The sequence below is a fragment of the Myotis myotis genome, unplaced genomic scaffold (genome assembly GCF_014108235.1).
Source record: "Myotis myotis isolate mMyoMyo1 unplaced genomic scaffold, mMyoMyo1.p scaffold_m19_p_7, whole genome shotgun sequence".
In the NCBI taxonomy this organism is placed as follows: domain Eukaryota; kingdom Metazoa; phylum Chordata; class Mammalia; order Chiroptera; family Vespertilionidae; genus Myotis; species Myotis myotis.
In genome coordinates, this window is record NW_023416379.1 from 83,006,182 (window position 1) to 83,028,182 (window position 22,001).

At 44.8% G+C, this 22,001-nt stretch overlaps 1 protein-coding gene across 4 annotated transcripts in view; it reads left to right on the forward strand.

Annotated features, from left to right (window-relative positions):
* Positions 1-22,001, forward strand: part of RCAN2 (regulator of calcineurin 2) — a 246,135-nt gene that overhangs the window by 219,924 nt on the left and 4,210 nt on the right. For all 4 annotated transcript variants that reach the window (XM_036317025.1, XM_036317024.1, XM_036317026.1 and 1 more), the window contains 2 exons: positions 3,038-3,211; positions 5,485-5,656. In XM_036317025.1, the coding sequence (XP_036172918.1) occupies positions 3,038-3,211; positions 5,485-5,656 (346 nt within the window). The remainder of the gene's footprint in view (positions 1-3,037; positions 3,212-5,484; positions 5,657-22,001) is intronic.

Genomic DNA, 22,001 nt, shown 5'->3' on the forward strand with positions numbered 1-22,001 from the left:
GGGTTGGTGAAAGGGCCTAAGCTCCAGACAAGGGATGTCAAAGAGGTTTCTGTCATTTGCCAACTCCGGCTTGATGGGAGTAGCTGCCTGAAGGCCTTTGGTGAGGAGCAGTGGAGAAGGAAGTGCAATCATATTGACATCTGCCAAGGCCTCCCAACAGGGGCAGCACCTCGGCCATTGTCACCCCTCCCTGAGCCCAGGGCCAGGACTCCTTGGTTCCTTTCTCCTAATCCAGCCAGGCCTTTGAGGCCAAACAGCTCAACAACTGAGATGTGAGGCATTGTGAAGAAATATAGAATGGAAAGCAGTGAGTTAGACTCAAAGAAAATGAGCACCTGCTCCCCGCCCCCCGCCAATCTTATCATAATCTTACTGTTGATGCTGAGACCTTGGGGCAGGATAGGGAGGGGGAACTCCCAAACTGGAAATGGAAAAATAGGGCCACAGAGATGACCTCAGGTTTTGTCCTAGAAAAGATGATTCTCTATATAGCAATAAGTATTTTAATCTATTAATTCCCTCCATTTTTAAAAATTCCCCAAATTAATCAAACCACCACCTATGATTTGACCAGTTGAGAAGACTGTCATTATTATGGACCAGAAAGCAATGCATTCCCAGGATTTCTGTTCAGGAAAACACAGGATTATGGGAAAGATTCCTTAATGAGCCCCCCTGGGGTGGTAGTTCAGGCCTCAGGCCCGGGAGTTGGCTGATCCGAAGGCCTGAGAGATGAGGAAAACAACTGCCAAGGAACAGATGAGAAAGAATGTTGTTTTGCTCTTGAAAGGAAAAGGGGAATAAGAACAGAGCCTGCAAAGGGGAGAAAGAACTCCTCAAATTCCAGGCATGTCATGAAACAGACAAACAAACAAAAAAAAAACTTGCTTTGAGTGTATTCTTTGGGGTTCTGGACTGAATAGATATGATATAAAGAGAGATGTGCAGGTTCAAGAATTAAAACTGGGGGGATTATAGATTGCCACGCCCTGGGGAATCTCAGAAATGGGCGACAGCATTTGAAAGGATCACAAGCCAGGGACTTGAGGGTCTGAGACAAGTTCTTGGATGCCCAAGAAGTTCTTCTCTGACGTGGCAACCTCTGAGTCAGTGATTTTACAAACCCACATTGATGCTCCTCTTAGACAAGGTCACACATGAGCCTTGGGTCAGGGTATTGCTGTCCAGCTCTTGTTCCCATTAAAGCAGTTATCTCTTCCTTTCAATCTAGCAGTGTAATTTTTTCCGTAGTTGAAAGTATCTCTATATTCAGGGTCACAAGGACTTTGACCAGTCATGGCTCTGCCACTAACTGGCCATGTGACCATGGGCAAGTCTTGATCTCTTCAGACCTCAGGGTCCTCATTGGTAAATTGATAGAGATGGGGAGGGAAAAGTTGAGTTAATTATCCCTTAGGTCTGTTTCAAATCAAAATTCAATGAATCTTACAGTATTAATCTTTTGTGCATCTCTATTCCCACTTGTACTCACTCTTATGACAACACACCTTTTATTATAGAAATGAAAGAATAAGGATTTTTAAAAATATATTTTTATTGCTTTCAGAGAGGAAGAGAGAGGGAGGGAGGGAGGAAGGCAGGAAGCGAGGAAGGGAGGGAGGGAGAGAGGGAGGGAAGGGGAGAGAGAGAGATAGAGAGAGAGAGAGAGAGAGAGAGAGAGAGAGAGAGAGAGAGAGAAACATCAATGATGAGAGAAAATCATTGATCAGCTGCCTCCTGCATGCCCCACATTGGGTATAGAGCCTGCAACCCAGACATATGCCCTGACCAGGATCGAACTATGACTTCCTGGTTCATAGGTCGATGCTCAACCACTGAGCAACACTGGCTGGGCAAGAATCTGGATTTTTTTTTAATAGAAGTTATTTCCTTAGTTATTTCCAAAAAACTTAAATTAAGTTCTTAATTTCTCCATTAAGAACACTCACTAATGGAAAAATGGTAATTTAACCTGCACTGTTTTTGTTACTTATAATAAGGATATTTTTAAAGCTAAGAGGAGCCAGACAGATGGCATTAGTATGTAAATTTTTTACTTCTCTAAGTCTTTTCCTAATCATTTGGGCATTCTCTTATTTGTGTCTATGTCTGCCTTTCACATTAGATTGTTAGATCATTGTGAGTCGAAACAAAATGAGACTCATCTCTATTCTCCTAGAGACTGTGCATTTTACAAAGTGAGCATTTAATAGAGATTTGTTCAATTGAATTGAAAATTGCATTGAATCAAAAAACTTAAATGATTGCTGGATATTATGATAGGCTTGGTGATGCTGTGGGAATAAAATTATCCCAAAATCTCAGTGGTCTCGTGCAATAGAGGGCCTTTTTTTTCCTTGTCAAGGCAGTCATCTACAGGATGGGTGAGAGAGGGGAGAAAGATATTTGTACTCCACACAGGCACTCAGGGACCCAGGCTGAGGCGAGTCTGCTTCTGACTACTGAGCACATGCCTTCTTCCAGGACAGAGACTGGCAAAGTTCTCAAGAGCTTCTTTCCTGCCTTCTGCACACATTTCATTGACCAGGGCTAATCATGTGGCACTAGGAGGTTTGGGGAGTGTGGGCTACCATATTTTTAGGCAAGAAAAATGCCACCACGATCAATAATCACTACCAGTGTCTGCCACATACTCAGTAGCTCTAATATTTTGGAGATAATGGACTTCTCTGAGAATCTTGGGGCAGCTCTGATCTCTCGCTCGAGGAAGAAACACAAGTGCATAGAAACTTACTCAATATTTTGCATAATTTTCGGGTTTTTCATGCACTTTAAACCCCATTCACTTATATTCTCTGGATCCCTGGAGCCAGGATATGGATCCTTTGACTGAATCCACAGGTGTGTTTAGCACCTGGTAACAGACTGACAGATGAAAAAAAAAAATGACCAGTGATCTGTTTTAATTTTATGTTGGGAACAGCCTGTTCATTTACTTAGCTATTTGTTTTTGTCAGCTCAGGCATCATGGAAGATACATGACCAATGGATGTTCCTCTGTGTTTGTTTCGATCAGGAAAAATTTGAGGGTCTATTCCGGACTTATGATGACTGCGTGACGTTCCAGCTATTTAAGAGTTTCCGACGTGTCCGAATAAACTTCAGCAATCCCAAATCTGCAGCCCGAGCCAGGATAGAGCTTCATGAAACCCAGTTCAGAGGGAAAAAATTAAAACTCTACTTTGCACAGGTAATTCTTACCAAAGGTAACCCTTTTGGCTTACATTATTGTCTCCCTTTTTCAAAATGTAAATAGAGATCTTTTCTACTTTCACTTAGTCCACTGAGAACTAAACCTGTGTCACAGGGCAGCATAGAGGTTCAGAATCGAGCTCTGAGGACTGACAGCCTGGGCTTTCACCTGCATAAGTTATATAACCTGACTGAGTCTCCGTTTCCTCAGCTATCAGTGGGGGTGATGATATATACTCATACTGCTGTTATAGAATTAAATGAATTATTGGGTATAGAAGTGCCTAAAATTTGGTAAATGCATAATAAACCAAGTAATAGTTGTAAAGAATGTTCTAATCACAACTACTCCTAACCTTCCTGGCAAGATTATATTTAAAACTTAAATTATATGACTGTCTTAGTGAACTACATACCTTTTCAATGATTCACATTCATAATAAAAGTTTACAAACATATGGAAATTAATTTTGTGTTTTATTTAATCCCAAAGTAAACTCTGACTCTTCCAAAAATAGATGGGTAATTCTTGGCAATGCACACAGTGTCCTTACAATACAAAACCAATGTCCATCATGTTCTATCAGTAGATAATCTTGATCCATCTCTTATTGGTCAGTAAACATTGCTTCCAACATTGGACTCTACAAAGATGGTACCGTGAAAAGAACATACTTCACTTCTTTTTCAGGGCTCAAGAGTATTCCGTGTTATGTATATACCACATTTCCTTTCTCCATTCATCTGTCAAAGGACATTTAGGTGGTTTCCATATCTTGGCTATTGTGAATAGTGTGGCAATCAACATGGGGAATGCTAATATCTTTTCAAAAGCCTGATTTTAATTCTTTCGGATAAATACTCAGAAGTAGAATTTCTGGATCATACTGTGGTTCTATTTTTAATTTTTTGAGGAACCACCAACAGCATATAAAGATTGCTTTCTAATACTTGTTGTCTTTTGTGTTTTGAAAATAGCTAGTTAGAAATTCGTTAAGAGGTTAGATCTCATGTTAAGTGTTCTTACAATAAAATAAAATAAAAACAAAAAAAACAAAAAGGACTTAGAGCCCTTATTGGTTTGGCTCAGTGGATAGAGCATCAGCCTGGGGACTGAAGGGTCCCAGGTTCGATTCCAGTCAAGGGTATGTACCTTGGTTGTGCCCAGTAGGGGGTATGCAGGAGGCAGCTGATCGATGTTTCTCTCTCATCGATGTTTCTGACTTTCTATCCCTCTCCCTTCCTCTCTGTAAAATACCAATAAAATATTTTTTTTAAAAAAAAAGGACTTAGAGTTGACCTCAGACCCATGCTCAAATCCCACACTGCTAATAACATGTATGACTTGTAGAAACCTCAGTTTCTCCATCTGTTAAAACCCCACTTGTTTCTTCAAAAAGTTAAACATACAGTTACCATCTGACCCAGCAATTCCTCTGCTAGGTATATATAGAAAAATATTGAAAATTGGTCTCCAACAAATACATGTGCACATATGTTCATAGCAACATTAGCCAATAAGTAGCAACAACCCAAATGTGCATCATTAAGTGAACAGGTAAACAAATTGTGGTCTATTCATTCAGTGGAATATTATTCAACCATAAAAATGAATGAGATAGTGATACATGCTACACACGGATGAACTTTTAAAACGTTATGCTTAATGAAAGAAGCCAGGCACAAAAGGTCACATGTTCTATGATTCCATTTATACGTGACGGTCAGAATAGGTAAAGCCACAGAGGTAGAAATCACATTGGTGCTTGCCACACTGACTGGAGACAGAAATGGCAGCAACTGTTTATTGGGTCTAGGTTTAGGTTTTCCTCTGTGGTGATGAAGATTTTTTTCGAGAGATAGAAGTGGTGGTTGCAAACATTGGGAATATACTGAATGCCACTGAATTGTTTATGAATTTCACCTCAATTAAAAGGAAGAAGGAAGGAGGCAAGAGAAGGAAGGGTGGATGTGGGGACCATTTTCATTAGCATCATCTGGGAACGTGTTAGCAATGAAATCCTTGGGCCCCACCCAGATCTACTGAGTCAGAAACTCCAGGACTCCGCAGTGCATATTTTAGTAAGCTTTCCGGGTAATTCGGTAATTCTGATGCACAGTAAAGGTTGAGATCTGCTGTTTTAAGGGTGAGATAAGATGATTGAGCACATGGTGTGTGGTAAGGAGTAATTATTAAGCTAAAAGTGAGACCAGTGTGGCACCTCTGAGCCATACTGAACCATGTGTCTTCATTTCTACTCTGTTTGAAAGGTTCAGACTCCAGAAACAGACGGAGACAAACTGCATTTGGCTCCACCACAGCCTGCCAAACAGTTTCTCATCTCACCCCCCGCATCTCCTCCCGTTGGCTGGCAACCCATCAGCGATGCCACACCAGTCCTCAACTACGACCTCCTCTACGCCGTGGCCAAACTTGGACCAGGTGAGCTCTGTGGGCCTTTTAAAAATATACATGTGTCAGCAACCTGGGAAAGCTAAACGAGATGAACCACCTTGAGATCCTGGGCCCATGGTCGCATCTGCATTTCTAATGGAAGTACTGCTCTGTGTGGACAGGGGGAGGGATGATGGATGATGGATGATGGATGAGGATGAAACATCAGGCTGTGTAGTTATTTAAGAGCAACTCAGGAACCAGTTCTAAAATGTCTACGTGACTTCTTGATTGCAATGCAGATAGTTTAAGATTGGAAAAGGCTACTTAATTCTTACAGGATTATGAAGTTATTTCCTCAGAACAAGCAACCTGAGCTCTAGCAGCGGGCATGAGGCTTCTCTGCTGTGCAGCCCTTTTTATTGCTGTCACAGGTGTGCCCAGGAACCCTCAGTTACAAGACAGTCTGCCTGCCGAAGCAAAGCTTCCAAGTCAAGAAGTTGGTGACAGTAGCCTCAAACTTTAGAAACATCTTATGGCCACTTTGTTCCAATGTTGGTATATGTTTCTTGGATTCACTCATTTTCACTGCAGTATAGTATCCCGTTGGGTGAATAGACCATCGCGCTTCATGCATCCATTCTGTGGTTGATGGACATTACAATTGAATCTACAATTAACATTCTTGAACATACCTCCTATCCACTTTTCTGAAAATTTCTTTATGTTTTATACCTAGAAGTAATATTGTCTTCAATTTCAGCAGATACTGCCATCTTGCACTCCAAAGTGTGTTTCCTGTATTATAGCAGGAGAGGACATGGTGGAAGGGCTTCCACCAGGTGGTAGCTGAGGTTTTAGGCAGTGTGGATCCCAAGGGAGGCAATGGCCATTGCATCTGCTCCATTTACCATAGTTCTCCCAGTGGAAAGGGGGCTTTCACAATATAACCCCAAAGCCCTGACTGCACCCCACGATATTCTCTTTTCATTGATTTGGATCAAGTCCAAGTATTAGTATTTTTTAAAAGTTTCCAGGTGATTCTGATGTGTTGATGAGCTCAAGGACCACTGGTAGCCAAATGCCAAATGTCAGAGCTGGTAAATGTATAAGTTCTTACCAGCATTCCTTGGTGTGGTCAGGAAAACATTTGGACCAGAGTCACTCACCCCAGAAATCGGCAGGTTTAATTATCACACTTACACTGAGTTTTGAGAAACCTGGGTCCTAGAGCGACCTGCTATCCTGGGGTGCCTAGGACCGAGGGGTTCTTGGGAACTCTCAGTGCTGAAACCAGAAAATTCCCATGCAGAGCAGGAAGCGCAGGTCACCCACAGGACCCTTCGGCTAGGATGAGGCTAATTTGATTAATAAGCACTCCCTGCAAGAGAATTGCTGGCTGTCCCCTGTGTGGCCTGAAATTTATGGGACTCTCAGAGCAAGCCCCTTAGGGATTTCTTTGAAATCACCATCAAGTCACTCTGCTTCTGGAGCCTTTAACATGGGGATCGGTTTCCCTCAGAGAGGCGCTGTGAGACGCTGTGGGTGTCTGAGACGGGCTGATGAAAGAAGTGGTGTAATAATCAGGGATCTGTCTGTGAAATGGGATTCCCTGGAAAGTCTAGTTCACGTACAGACTTTCCGCATACAGAACCCTGAGATCATGCACGCCCCATCCAAAGAGAGGCCTGCCTATCGTCTATGTAATATCAAGTGTAGACGCTGAGTCTGCTCAGGTCAAGCCTCATGGAGCCGCTTCTCACAGCGATTCAGGACACTGCAGAGGCAGGCAAGCACACCCCCAAAACGCACCGATCAGAGCCGAGGTCCTTGGAGCTGCCTGTGTGACTCATGCATAGATTTAGACAAGAACACATTTGAACACTTTATGCAGTTGATTTGAATGTCCAGACATGGAAGTTTTCATAGAATCACTGAGGTCTTGGCTAGAGGACGTAGGAATCACCCGGCCAACTTGCATTTTACCCAGAGGCCCAGAGAGGGGGAGAAGTGACTTGTCAATGACACGGCTTCCGCCACAGGGCTCTTCCTGTGTCTCTCTTTGCAAAGGAGCTTAGGTCAAGTCCCACTTTCTTTTAAAAAATATATATTTTTATTGATTTTTAGAGAGAGAGGAAGAGAGAGAAACATCCCCCTGCACACCCTCTACTGGGGATGGAGCCTAAAATCCGGGCATGTGCCCCGACCAGGAATCAAACCGAATCGAACTGGTGACCGTTGGTACCTGGGATGACACTCAACCAACTGAGCCCCACCAGCCAGGCCTCAAGTCACTTTCTGACCAGCAGATCCCAGGGGCATCTTGTCCACTCACTTGGAGCTGGTATTTCAATAAATCAGATCATTTTTCATCCAGCACAAGACAGAAAATTCATATGCAGTTCATGTTCACGAAGCCTGAGGCAAAGACAAGATCAGGGTGAGTCTCAGGCGCCCTCATGGCTAATGGAGCTGAGTCCAGGTCTGGAGGGCACTCCCTGGGACCAGCGTGATGGAGGCAGAACGGACGGGTGCAGAGGGAATTCCACCTCAGAAGGGCTACCCCCAGAGCCTGGCATGGAGGACGTAGGAGGAAGAATAAGATGATCTTAAAGAGGTGGAGAAGGAAAAAGGAGGTTCTCTCTAAAGTTGTGAATAACTTACCAACAATGTTACAAATGCATTAATTGTGCTGCTAAGCGATGAGCCTCGCCTTTCCTTACCCAGCTGAGCATACTGTCTACCTTCTGATGTGCCCGGCTGAGCTGTGAGCAGAGATAGGAAGGATGGCTGTTCCCACCTTATAGATCAGAACACTGAGCTGCAGAAAGGTGAACGAACTCATCGCCGTGACACAGCTGGGTGGTGGCAGAGGCTAATGTCAAACTCAGCTCTTCTTACTCCCCACTTGGCCAGATCCCAGGGGCTAGTACAGACACTGGCTGCCTCGGGGGACTTGAGGCCTACTCCGCTCTGACACGGGCAAAACATTTATCCTGACCCTGCATTGACAGGCATCGGTAACACCACTGCCACTTCCAGAAAGCCTAACCCAGGGCCTGGTGCGTGTGCAAATGAAGCCCTGTGCACTACGTGTGCAAGAGCAAATCTGGCGGGCCTCCTGCTTTCTAAGGATGACTGATCCCGTGTGCCACGGAACAGCTGTACTTTGGATGTATTCCCTGGCATAGCTTTCTCTTCTTGAAGGCAATCTAAGCCTATTTCTTTTCATTTCATTTCCATTTGTCCTTTCCCTGTGTCCTTGAAGCTCCTTTACCCCACACAGATGAATGATTTGTGTCCAGCAATGGAGTTGAAAACATCACAGAATTCTATTAGGAGCCTGGGCCTCTGGCAGCTGTTTTAGCTACAATGATGAGAGAGCAGGGCCATACCCTGCATCCTCCCCATCCACATCTCTGCTGTCCCCTTCCCTGTGAGGGGCCAGCGTGAGGACTTGCTCCTTCAGTCTCCTCATGGCACTTTGCACAAATGCTCGCTTCTCTTTATGGTAATTTTCCATTATTTCATTTACTGTCTTCCCTACTTTTTGAGGGGAAAATGTCTGTTGTACTCATTTTGGTATTCCTGGTGCCTGATGGCACCTTGCACACAGTAGGTGCTCAATAAATATAGAATGAGTGAATAGACAGAGCGATTAGCCTGCCTAGAGAGAGTTTCTTCACTGGCAAAGTGTTGCTTCCTTCCGGCTGTAGCAAAACTGAGCCAGGCAGCACTAAATTAATGTTTTCTTCAACGAGAGGACTTCTAGCGTTTCCATTTTTTAAAAAAATATGATTTAGTAAAATTCATTTTTAATCCTTTGGCAGAATCATTTCAGTAACAAGTTATAACTCACTCTGTGCTAAGGGATGGCTACCTCTGTTCCAGGAATGCAGAAACAAATTAGAATGAGAGCAGAGAAAAGCAACTCAAATGATTGAAGGAGTGGAGTTTTGCTTCTGCTTCGGAGGAATGACTAATAGTGCTAAATTCGTAGGGCTGACGAAAAGTAAGTCTGAAGACAGAGCATCCTGGGGCTGGGATCCAGGGCTAGACAGTACTCACGCTCTGGATCACTTCAGCAAACCGGCTGGCTTGTGGGAGCTGTGACTTGTCACGCTGTCCAAGGCAGGCAATGACACGCATTCGTAAGACCCTTTCACGGAGGACAAAAGTGAGGATGAGGACACAGGATTTGGCTCGAACAAGCAGGGGCAAGACTGCGCCCCTATTCTTTAAGAAAGGAAACCTGGTGACCCTGGTCTAGAATTTCCTGGAACTGTGGTAGGCAGCTGAAGGGGCACCAGGCTTGAGACGGTGAGGTCAGACTGGACCTGGGTTCAACTCAACCTCAGTACTTGAGTTCTGACTAAGAAAGAATTCAGAGCCAAGACTCAATCTATGAGAGAATATTTATTTATAAAATCACAGAGGTAGAAGTAACTCATAGAAGAAATGGATTTAGGAAACAAGTATAGAGGCAAAGGGAGTGAGGACGTGCGGGGAGAGAGGGAGAAGGGAAAGGCTCCTGTGTGCTCCAGGGAGGGAGAGCGCTCTGGGCGCTCAATCCTGAGGGTTTTAATTGTGGAGGTTTTAAGGGTGGTGCCAGGGGAAGATCTCACTAGAATATTCAGCAGCTTTGCAGTGTGTCCTTTCAGGGTCTAGGTCTCCACTGATTGATTTGTCGGCACCAAGGCAGAGGGTCATTACACAGTGTAGCTGATCCTGAGGTCAGCTGTGGGGTCATTTACCTGGTTTTGTTGCTTTTCTGGGTCTGGAGCTGAAATATAACTGAGGCCTAGATGTTATCTCTAGGGAGGAAAGGGCAGGGGGTCCAAACCTCATGATCAGCAATATGCTCGGGGAGGAAAGGTCACCCTGGGGGTGACTATCCTTTGCTGGGCACCTGGGGCTTTCCACCCTGGAGACCTTCTGTGCCTGGCCCATCGCCCTAGCTCTGCTCCTGTCTGTCTATCTGCCCCCCTTCCCCACAACTTCTAGCGAGGCTCTCAAAACAAGTATGGAGAGAACAGTGCAATTCCCAAGGAGTCCTTATCCACCCAAACCTGTGGGTGCCTTTGAAACCCTTCACAGAATGTTACAACATGAGACGGGGGCCACCTAACATTGACGAGGCATCTGAGTTCTGTTTAACACAGAGAGGACAAGTTTGCATTCTGGGAAATATAAGAACACAGTTTGAAACGTTCTTAATCAGTGTCCCCATGACTGCATGTTCTGTTTTTGATCCAGGAAGTAAATAAACATAGAGAAATTAGGGGAAAAAATTAAATAGCAACAATGACTAAAATTTCTATAGAGGGCTTGCTGGGTGTCAGGCACTGTTCTAAACACATTATCATATTATTGCATTCAATGCTCACTACAACTCTGAGACAAGCATTGTTATTTTCCTCATTTATTCAGCTGGGGAATGTGAGGCACAGAGAGGTTGAGTAACTTGCCTGAGGCTGCACAGCTGGTAGGTTAAAACATGTTCCTCTGCCACTGGCAAGCAGCAGAAAGGATTGATCAAGCCACTACCCCGGCCCTGGAGAGTAAACAATTTTGAGAAACCAGAGAGATCTCTTGAGGAGTAAAATTAATTTCTCCAGAAGAAAGTCAAGATTGTTGCCAAAGGAAATGTAAAAAATACAAAACAGCTTACACACTTGGTTCCTCCACATTTCAGTGCTCTGCTTACTGCCCACCTCTCCCCCCACCTCAAAAAAACACACCCACTGCACCCTCTGGCTCTTTCCATCTCTTGTACAGAGGGACACAGGGATCAGAATTTGCCTTCTTCTGCTCTGTTGAAAGGACAGCCATCACCTCTATAAAACAGAAGCTTTCTGCATTGGTATTAGTCCCCCTGGGGAATTTAGAGAAGCCGGTCATATAACAATGACCTGGGCAAAATAAGATGGACTTTGACCAGCGGGAGAGTGGATCGAATACTTTTGGTTTATTGTCTAATACCCATTGTTCCTGACCCCAGAGAGAGTCTAGTGCTGTGTTCTTTTTGAATGTAAAACAAAATAGGGAAAACGAAAACCCAGCCCAGCAAAAGAAGCTTATCTATACCAATCAGCAAAAATGGCAAAATAGAGCTGTCGCTGCAGCGAGCGGGTGGTAGATTGGAGGTGGGAGGTGAAATGCCAGCCCTTGTTCTGCTCTCTAGGAGGGCTCCCGAAGGTCACGTCCATTGTCACTGGAAATGCCTGGGGGAGAGATATGAAAAGTCATTGTCTGTTCCCTGTTTTCCACCTGCTATTTTTAGCTCTTGTTAGAGAGATCAATTTTAGTTAACTGCAGAGGAAGGCTTAATATGGTGCTCGAGTTTCAAATCGAGTACATCTGCTATATTTAGATTTTTTCCAAATTCCTCTCCATCAAAACATGCCATAGTAAAGCAATTTTGCCGGTTTGCTGCTTGGTAGATATTGTTTCCTCCAAATGGAAAAATATATTTCAGTCATTCATGTAACTTATAAGGAAGAAAAGTTTTCTATCCCAAGCTCATCGATTCAAAGGGAGAGAAAATTCCGTTTTGAAAATATACACGAACACCCCTGTTGTGGGTGCATCTGGTGTAACTGTTATGGAAGCTTCAGTTCTTGGTAAGCGTTTGCTGCTTTCTGGTCACAGGCATGAAAAGCAAATAAAACAGCCCGTCTCCAGTGATCCAGTTAGTGCAGCCTCTTTGGGTCACTCCCCACCCAAGGGACATAGATTTCTGATCCTGGAATACATGCTCGTCATTGTTTATCTCCTTTGAAGAATTTTCCCTGGAAAAAAAATTGTAGAGGAGGTTTTCATCTCAGCATATACTCCACAATCATTTTCAATCCATGTTGAGTAGCAATATAAAATACTTGCTTTTTTTATTTCACAGGTAAGACATGCACATTGTATAAAAAATAGAAAGGACACGTGACCAAAATTCGAAAGCACTCGCCCATCCCATAGCCACACCCCTGATATCAGGGAAGGTAGAACAGGGTGGCCACTCCCAGGGTGGACACCTCAGGACTCTCTGACCGAGCACACCAGGAGCTCAGAGCAGCAGCTTTCTGCTCTTATGTTGGCTCCTTTCCTCTCGCCCCTGTGGACAGGCACACCTCACAGACTTCACAGGGCCCCTTGTCTCCGCTCAACCCTGGCCTTCCCGCTTCCTCTCCCGCTATGGTTTCCTTAGTCTTTCTCCCCTTACCCTCCTCCTAGGGCTCCTCCTCTTTGTCCCAACCATTAATTCAGGTCTTCAGTCGATCAGTTGTCTCCATGAAGTACTTAAGATCCTACGTAACACAAGTGGGAATGAAGACAAATGGCCGCCCTAATCCAATCTGAGAGCGAAACCCCCCAGAAGATAAGCAAACTTTCCTTCATTGAAAGAGAGCACCGCCCTTAGCCCTGGCTGGTGTGCTCAGTGGTAGAGTGCCGGCTGCAGCCTGGGTTCCACTCCTGGTCGAGAGCAAAATAAGACAAAAGTTGGAAATTCCATCCCTGACCCCACTCTCACATTGATGTTTTTCTTTCTCTCTCTTTCTTTCCCCTTCCCCCACCTCCCACCCTCTCTAAAAATCAATGGGAAAAATATCCTCCGGTGAGGATTAATAAACAGAACGAAAGAAAGAAAGAAAGAAAGAAAGAAAGAAAGAAAGAAAGAAAGAAAGAAAGAAAGAAAGAAAGAAAGAAAGAAAGAAGGAAGGAAGGAAGGAAGGAAGGAAGGAAGGAAGGAAGGAAGGAAGGAAGGAAGGAAGGAAAAGGAAAGGAAAGGAAAGGAAGGAAGGAAGGAAGAGCCACTTCTAACAAAACCACAGAAGTACTCTCCCCCACCCCCATCCCTACCCCCTGCCTTCATCTTACAAAGAACCCCCTCTGTTTTCCTGCTTTGGTGTGGGGCAGGCCTGAGGATGTGGGATAAGGAGAAAGGGGCCGGTCATTCATGTTAATAAGGTTTTCTTATTATTGGAAAATCGGTCACTAGACCTACTAAGACAGGAAAGTCGATGGTGTGCCGTATCCCACCTCCTTCCTAAACACCAGAGCCAGTATGGTGATCATGCTTTGACTTCCGCAGACCTCAATCGGAATCCTGGTGACCTTGGACTATTTACTTCACCCCTCTGGGTAGTTTTTTAATGCTCACTACTGGACAACTTGCCAGGTCATCTTGAAGATGGAACAATTAATATACATAAAGCACTTAGTCCGGGGGCTGGCACACAGAACCAATCACATTCATGGCTCTGAGCAGTAATGTTTAGCCGGGCATCCTCAGAGAGATGTCTCCTCTGCCGGTAGACGGATGAAGGTCTGTGAAGCACTCAGAATAGTGTCTACCAGCCAGAAAGAATGGTGCGCAGGTGTGGTGATTGTTACTTAAATAGCCTGTTCTCTGAGCTGTCAGTGAAATATTTGGGCTGTCTGTGCTTTGCTTCATACTCTTTGCACCAGGCTCAGAGGGGGTCCTTCCACAGAAACAGCAGCTGCACAGAGGAAAGGGAGAGAGTTGTGATCGATCCACCCTCAAGTCCACCCATAACCTCTTTCTCCAGGCCCTCTTAAAGTCAAATAGGGGCTCATGAAAACAAAAAGGAATCGGAGAGAAAAATTTTCAAAGGACTTTCCTCCCTGGAATATTCCTTTCTCCCTGCAGTATTTCTTTTAATCCTAAATCCCTCTTTCACCATCTACTTAGAAAAGAAGTTCTTTCTTCACTCTCAGATTGAGGTTGTGAACAGGCAGCTACCAAATAGCTGTGATTTTAAGTTTCCAATAAATCCCTCTGCCCTGGAATACCTCCTCCTCTTCCCTCCGCCCCCCACCCCCACCCCCGCACCCTGTAGCTATAAATGAAACTCCAACAAAAAGAGAGGTATTTCTCTTGCTTTCGGATGATGATTAAAACTCAGGATATGAATTTGAAAGTTTGAATCCAGACTCTACTTTTGAGTACCTATGTGACCTTGAGAAGCTTTCTTAACCTCTCTGTGCCTCAGCTTCCTCAAAAGTAAAATTAGCCCTGCTGATGTGGCTCAGTGGTTGAGCATCAACCTATGAACCAGTTAGTCACTGTTGGATTCACAGTCAGGGTGCATGCCCGGGTTGCAGGCTCAATCCCCAGTGTGGGCGTGCAGGAGGCAGCTGATCAATGATTCTCTCTCAACATTGTTTTTATCTTTCTCTTCCTCTCTGAAATCAATAAAAAATATATATGTATTTTTAAAAGAGTATGCCCGGCTGGCATGGCTCAGTGGGTGAGCATCGACCTATGAACCAGGAGGTCACAGTTCTATTCCGTATGCCTGGGTTGTGGGCTTGATCCCCAGTGTGGGGTATATAGGAAGCAGCCGATCAATGATTCTCTCATATCACTGATGTTTCTATATCTCTCTCCCTCTCCCTTCCTCTCTGAAATACATATATATATATATATATATATATATATATATATATAGTCCCAAGATTCACGCAAGATTTGCAATTCAATTTCATTGCAAATCTTGCGTGAATTTTGGGACAAATATATATATATATATATATATATATATATATATATATATATATTGTATAATCAGATTGTTGTGAACATCAAATGATGTAACCCGTCTACATCCACATGTCCAGCCCTGGACTTAGTTCTCCATTTTATTGTCAGCTCGTTTTCAAACTGGATCCTAGTCTCCTATTAAAATCTAAGTGCCTGTTGTAAACTCTTAGCTCAGTGTTTCTCACTGTGATATTTTGTAACTGACAGCCCTACACATTGCAGTACACTTAGCATCTTTGGGCATCACCTACTAAATGCCAGTGTCCATACCCTGTGACAAACAAATAAATCCCCATCACTGCCCTGGCTGGTTGCTCAGCGGTTAGAGCATCGGCCCATAGACCAAAGAGTCTTGGTTTTGATTCCTGGTCAAGGGCACGTATCTCAGAGGTGGTTCGATCTCTGGTCCCTGTTGGGTGCGATCAGGAGACAACCAGTCCATGTGTCTCTCATGTGAATGTTTTTCTCTCTCTCTCTCTCTCTCTCTCTCTCTCTCTCTCTCTCTCTGTCTCGCCCCCTCCTTCTTCCCTTCCCCTATATCTAAAAATCAATGGAAAAATTTCCTTGGGTGAGGATTAAAAAAAAATCCCCATCACTTTTTCAGATCCACTGGGAGTGTTTGAGAGCCACACTAATTACACTTCAGGAGTATTTATCAGGTGGTTGTCAAGTGTGACAGAGACATAGAGGCAAAGACTGCCTAGTCAGGAGCCCAAGGGACCAGTGTGGAGCAGACAGAAGAGGGAAAAAGAAGGAGGCAGTAGAGAGAAGTGTCACTGCTCCCCTCCACCACCACCCCCCCCCCCCCCGCCCCTGCAACACACAGACCCTCTCTCTCTTTCTTTCCTTTCCTTTGGAAAAATAGAGGGAGACAAGATTGCAAGTAGAAAACTTGAAAATACTGTTAAATAGCATATCTGGATGGGAGGAGGGTGCAGCTTTGGAAAAGTTTGTGGGGGAATGTTTTTCCCTATAACTCAGTCCTTCCCTTGAGGAACATTAGGCCCCAAACAAACCAGCATTATCCCCGCCAGGACTGAGAGAAGGTTCAAAATCATGGAGAACAAATAGGGGCCGATGCTGGGGTAGAGGGAAGAGAGGACAAGTACTCCTCCCGCCTCCTCTTCCCGGCTCCTAGCTTGTCACTCTCCTTCCCACCTCCCCCACTTGTCTGAAAGCTGGATCAGTACCAGGCACGTCTTCTCTGCAGGTGACAGGGAGCAGTCACCTGGGCTTGGCAGCCTTGTGGGCCTTCCTCTCCCTGCCAAACGTGAAGTCCTAGCCCAGCGCTGAAAGGAAAGGGAATCTGAATATAAACACCTTTCAAGCACATGTAACTCTCCCCTCAATGCCCGTGTTCCTTCTCACCAACGGGAAGTGTATTCAGTGAAACTAACACACATGGAAATGCCATTGAACTTATTCTGTCAATCAAGACCCATGCTCCCACTTTCTCTTGAGAAAAATCACACTGACAATAAAAACATGTGGGTAGGGCATTGCAGTTGCCTTTTAAACGTGACCACCCCTGCAATGGTTTAATATTGGAATTTCCATTTTTCTTCTCAATCAATATAAAGGGCTCTTAACCCCAACTAAGGTTGAGGGCTCGGCGCACAGCCCAGCCCAGTTCTATGTTCAGGGTCCCGCTGGAAATGTCCTTAGTACTTGGCTTGAGAAGCCATCACCCATTCTTAACATTTAGCATAGATTATAACTGACACCTGCTTTTCTCCTATTTGGTTCAGAGCTCACCGAGGGTTAAATAATAAGTCAGATGAGCTCAACAGTGCCAGCTTTGTTCCTGACCAAAGGCTAAAGCTGAGACTGTGGTTTAGTTGAGCGACAGCCAGGGCTTCCTGACGCTGAAATCCAGAGCCATACCATATTACTCACCCTGTCACAGAGACAGGGCATGTCACACTGCCCCTACCCAGGATTTAAAACCACAGCAATCATTTATTTTGCTCACAGTTATGATATTTGGGCAGAGTTCAGGGGACAGCTCCTCTCTGCTCTGTGCATTGTTGTGGGGGCAGTGCAGCCGGGGACTGGCCAATCAGCTTTCAGGATGGTTCGCTCACATGGCTTCTGGCTGAGAACTCAGGAAGGTGGAGGGTCAGGGACCGTGGCACCTCTCCATGGGCTGCTTGGGCTTCCTTACAGCATGGAGGTGAGTTTCCAGGAGTGAGCATCCTGTCAGAGCAGGCAGAAGTGCCTGGCATTTTTGTGACTAACTCAGAAGTCACACTGATAAGTCATACTGTATCAGTCAAGGCAGCCATAAAGGCCTACCCAGATCTGAGGGGAGGGAACACAGTGCAAACAGTCCTTATTGAAGGAGTGGCAAGGTTCTCGAAGAGTAATGCTGGGCAGGAAATATGACCATCTTCGCAAAATACAATCTGTTACTACACGTAACTTTCCTGTTGAGAATTCACCTTTAATATGAAAGATAATAAAGTTAAAGCAAGAAGGAAATGCAGAGGGTCTTTTATCAGAGTCCGAAGTCACCATAAGAGATGTAGATGAGCTCAGTCTATAATTTATAGTCCTTTTCTTTTTATAATGTATTAAGTGTTGTCTTTTGAGAAGATTCGTTGTCAAGGAGACCATGTCTAGAAACAATAGCAATTGGCCAAACAAAAGAGGCAAGATGCAAAAGGAATACATACTCCTTCTTTTGCGAGAGAACCAATATTCACTAAAACTATGAGTTGCAGGGAAAGCGTATTAAAGTAAAAGATTAAATGGGCTTTCTTTCAGTAGAGTCTCTTGTAGAACATGAAATCAGTGAGGATAATGGGAGTGGTTATGAGCAAGTTCTTTGAAGTCAGACGGAGTTTAATTGAGTTTGATTGAATCCTGGCTCTGCTATTTACTACCTGTGTGATCTCACTTTCCTCCTGTATGAAGAAGACATTACAAAACCCACATGACAGATCTGCTGCCCTAATTAAATATCTAATTTAAGTGAAGTACTTAGAGCTGGGTCTGGCATCTGGCAAGTGCTCAGTAAATAGTTGTGATGTTTAAGGCAGACAGCAGGTTTCTATGACCTAGCCCTGAGAGCATCCTGAAAGTAAGTGAAATACCTGTCCTTCTGTAGTTTTCAGCTCAGCTGAAAAGCTAGAACTTACATAACAAGTGTAACTACAAGAGGAAAATCACGTGTGCATATGTGCCGGACACTACACAAGGAGGTCTCCAACGGCCCAGCTTGGTGCCTTCATAAACCAATAGCATATTTATTGAGCACTTACTTGCACCCTACACTGCAGCCATCACAAAACAAGGTTAAGTCCTGGCTTCAGTGGTTTAAATATAAAACATTCCCAGGTAAAATAATGAGTAACACAAAAGGTGACCTAATCAAGCATTAGGAATATGTGGTTCATGCTATCTCAGAAAAAGAAAATCAGAGAGCTCACTAAAAAGGCAACTTGGAAATGGGTAGGAAGAGAGAAGAAAAAGGAGGGAAACTTACCAAAGAGTAGAGAAGGAGGCAGAGGTCAAGAGGAAAAGGATCATTCAATTTTGAGGATCAGGATTCATGGAGCCGTACTGTTACCTGGAATCCAGCAGGGTCATCATCCACCCCTTAGTGTTTTTCCAACAGTGACTCCTCCAAAAGCTCTTTGCAATTAATCAGCTGCTTCATTCGTTAACTATTGTCAAGTGTAACTAGATTCTTTCGTCAGATTGAAAACCAGAAATTATTTTGGAGGACAGGACTGACCACAATATTGCCTTAAAATTCAGTGGTTCTCAACCTTCCTAATGCCGCGACCCTTTAATACAGTTCCTCATGTTGTGGTGACCCCCATTTCATTGTTACTAATTGAACATAATTAAAGCATAGTGATTAATCACAAAAACAATATGTAATTATATATGTGTTTTCCGATGGTCTTAGGCGACCCCTGTGAAAGGGTCGTTCGACCCCCAAAGGGGTGGCGACCCACAGGTTGAGAACCGCTGCCTTAAATAATCGTATCATGCATCTTTCGAGGGCTGTGTAAAGGATTTGGCACATAATTCTTTATTTTGTAGGAGCCCACAGACATGGTGTCATCCCCACTTAACTGGTGAGGAAAACTGAGGCTTAGAAATGTTGTAGAACACTCAGACTCACACCACTAGTAAGTGATAAGGTGAAGTTTCCCAATGTTTTTAGGAAGTGTATTCTGGCAGGGGGGTGACTTCCTGGCGTGAGGAGCCCAGCTCAGAGTCCTCTGGGTGGGAGGAGGTGAACCACAAATAGGTCAGTGCAGGCAGGATCTGCGGAGGGAGCACATGAGAAATGTTTCAAAGCGAATTCAGTGATGCCGGTGACAACTACAGTGGATCAGAGAAAGAGTGAATTCGAGGATGACCAACTTCAAGGATTTGCATCTAGAAGGCTCTAAGAGAAATGGGATCGCTAGAAGTAAACATAGATTGACAGGGAAATACATCATTCTGCTTTAGGCATTTGAGTTCGGAAAAGAGCAGGAGACTTAGATGGAGATGTCAGTACGTCGAGATGCAGGTGTGAGATCAGGCTGAGGTTGGAGCTTCTTGCAGGGACAGGAATGGGGAGCTCGTGTTGTTCCAGGGAAAGAGTCTTCTGAGGAGAGCAGCCGATTTGCCGAGAAATAAAGCAAACCTTCGCCTTATGCCTGCTGCACGTTGCCGTGCTTTGCAAGCCTCCTGTGCAGGGTGCTGTTTTCCCTGGAAAAAGTCATATGAGGACTTGTCCTGGGAGGCACTAATGCAGCGGTTCTCAACCTGTGGGTCGCGACCCCTTAGGGGGTCGAATGACCCTTTCACAGGGGTCGCCTAAGACCATCTGAAAACACATCTATAATTACATATTGTTTTTGTGATTAATCACTGTGCTTTAATTATGTTCAATTTGTAACAATGAAAATACATCCTTCATATCAGCTATTTACATTACGATTCATAACAGTAGCAAAATTACAGTTATGAAGTAGCAACGAAAATAATGTTATGGTTGGGGGTCACCACCACATGAGGAACTGTATTAAAGGGCCGCGGCATTCGGAAGGTTGAGAACCACTGCGCTAAGGCTTTAGAGAGGTTTCTCTTTCCCCCTTCACAAACGTTTCTTTACTAGGAATCGGAGCAGCCTGACCTCTGCTTTACTACACATAAACACAGCATTATCAGCCCAGCCGCCACACACCTGCATTATGCTGACATTTACAAACCATGCATATAAGATTTCAAGAATCCCTAACCGGTTTGGCTCAGTGGATAGAGCGTCAGCCTGCGGACTGAAAGGTCCCAGGTTCGATTCCGGCCAAGGGCATGTACCTTGTTGCGGGCACATCCCCAGTAGAAGGTGTGCAAGAGGCAGCTGATCGATGTTTCTCTCTCATTGATGTTTCTAACTCTCTATCCCTCTCTGTAAAAAAATCAATAAAATATATTTTTTTTAAAAAAAAAGAATTCAAGAAGGGGCAACTCATGGCCCATACACCCAAGACAGCACGATGGAGAACTTCTTGGGGCACTTGGCCCAATAATCACCAACACCTTTCTCTGTGATTGTGCCAGAAGACGTCACAGCGTCCCCAGCCAGCTCATCAGCACAGGAACTCAACCCCCTCCTTCCTGAGGACAGGAAGCAGACCGTGGCACCTCCCCTTCCTCCAGACGTGCAGAAAGAGGGATGCTGTCTGCAACCTGTCTCCATCCACTCAGGAAAAGAGGATGCAGAACCTTGGCATTGCTTTTGAGCAGTAGCCAAGCCTACATCAGTGTCAAAGGCCTGGATGAGAATCTAACTTTGGACCACGTGCTGGAGGATTGTGCATTTGTGTGGCTGGGAATCTGTTTCGTGGGGGTTGTTGGAAATCCCTGGCCAATGCATTTTGGGAGCGGGGGGTTGATCCCGGTCACCTTTCTGCTCACAGGGGAAGTGACAGTTTGTGATGGGCGGACTCTGCTTGGCCTTTACCAGACTGGCTGCCATGCATGGCCCTGCCCACTGTCCTGGGGCAGGACCTGCCCGCCCTGTGAAGACGAGGTCCCATGTCCCCATGCAGGTGACAGCATTGAGATCATTCCTCATGCCGCAGGAATGAGCTGAAGCCCAAAGGGAAAGAGAGGCCAAAAGGAAAAAAAGAGAGAGAGAAATTCAACCAAAAACTAAACCAAAGCTATTTCTTTTTATTTCATGGGCTCTCAACAGCTGTTTAGCTTTGCTGGATTTTGATAGTAAGAAAGTTGCCAAATTTAGAACAGTGAAATGTCAGAGTCAGTGGGATCACAGCAGTGAACTCTCTCTACTTCCAAGCCATCTGACTTTGGTAACTCGACGTGAAAGTCGCCCTGCACAGGATGTCCCCCAATGGGATGCCCTACACAGGGCGCTTGCCCCTCCATCCCGAGTGGACGCCCAGTACCTCTAGACTGAGGAAGGCACCCACTTTTGAAGAGTAAACTCATTGCAACTAGGGAAGTCTTTTAGAGCTTGTTCCTTATGCAAGGCAGGGCAAACAGTGGTTTGATTGAAAAGCTAGCTTCATAATGTATATTTTACTACTATTTTCAAAAAGCTAACTTCTTACCAGCAGATGAGGAAAGGAGCAGGGTGTCGGTCATCCCCTGGCCAGGGTCCCTGTGTCACCTCCTCACCCCCACAGTCTCCACGCTCACTCTGCTATGGCAGACTCTCCTGTCAGCCCCGCCTCAGAGGATAGGTGACTGCTGCTCCCTCTTCCCTGTGTCACAACCAGCAGGACCACAAAGGGGACTTCGGCGACTTCAGCGGCCACTTGTGTTACCTCCCAAGGCACTTCTCCAAACGTGCAAACCTCAAAG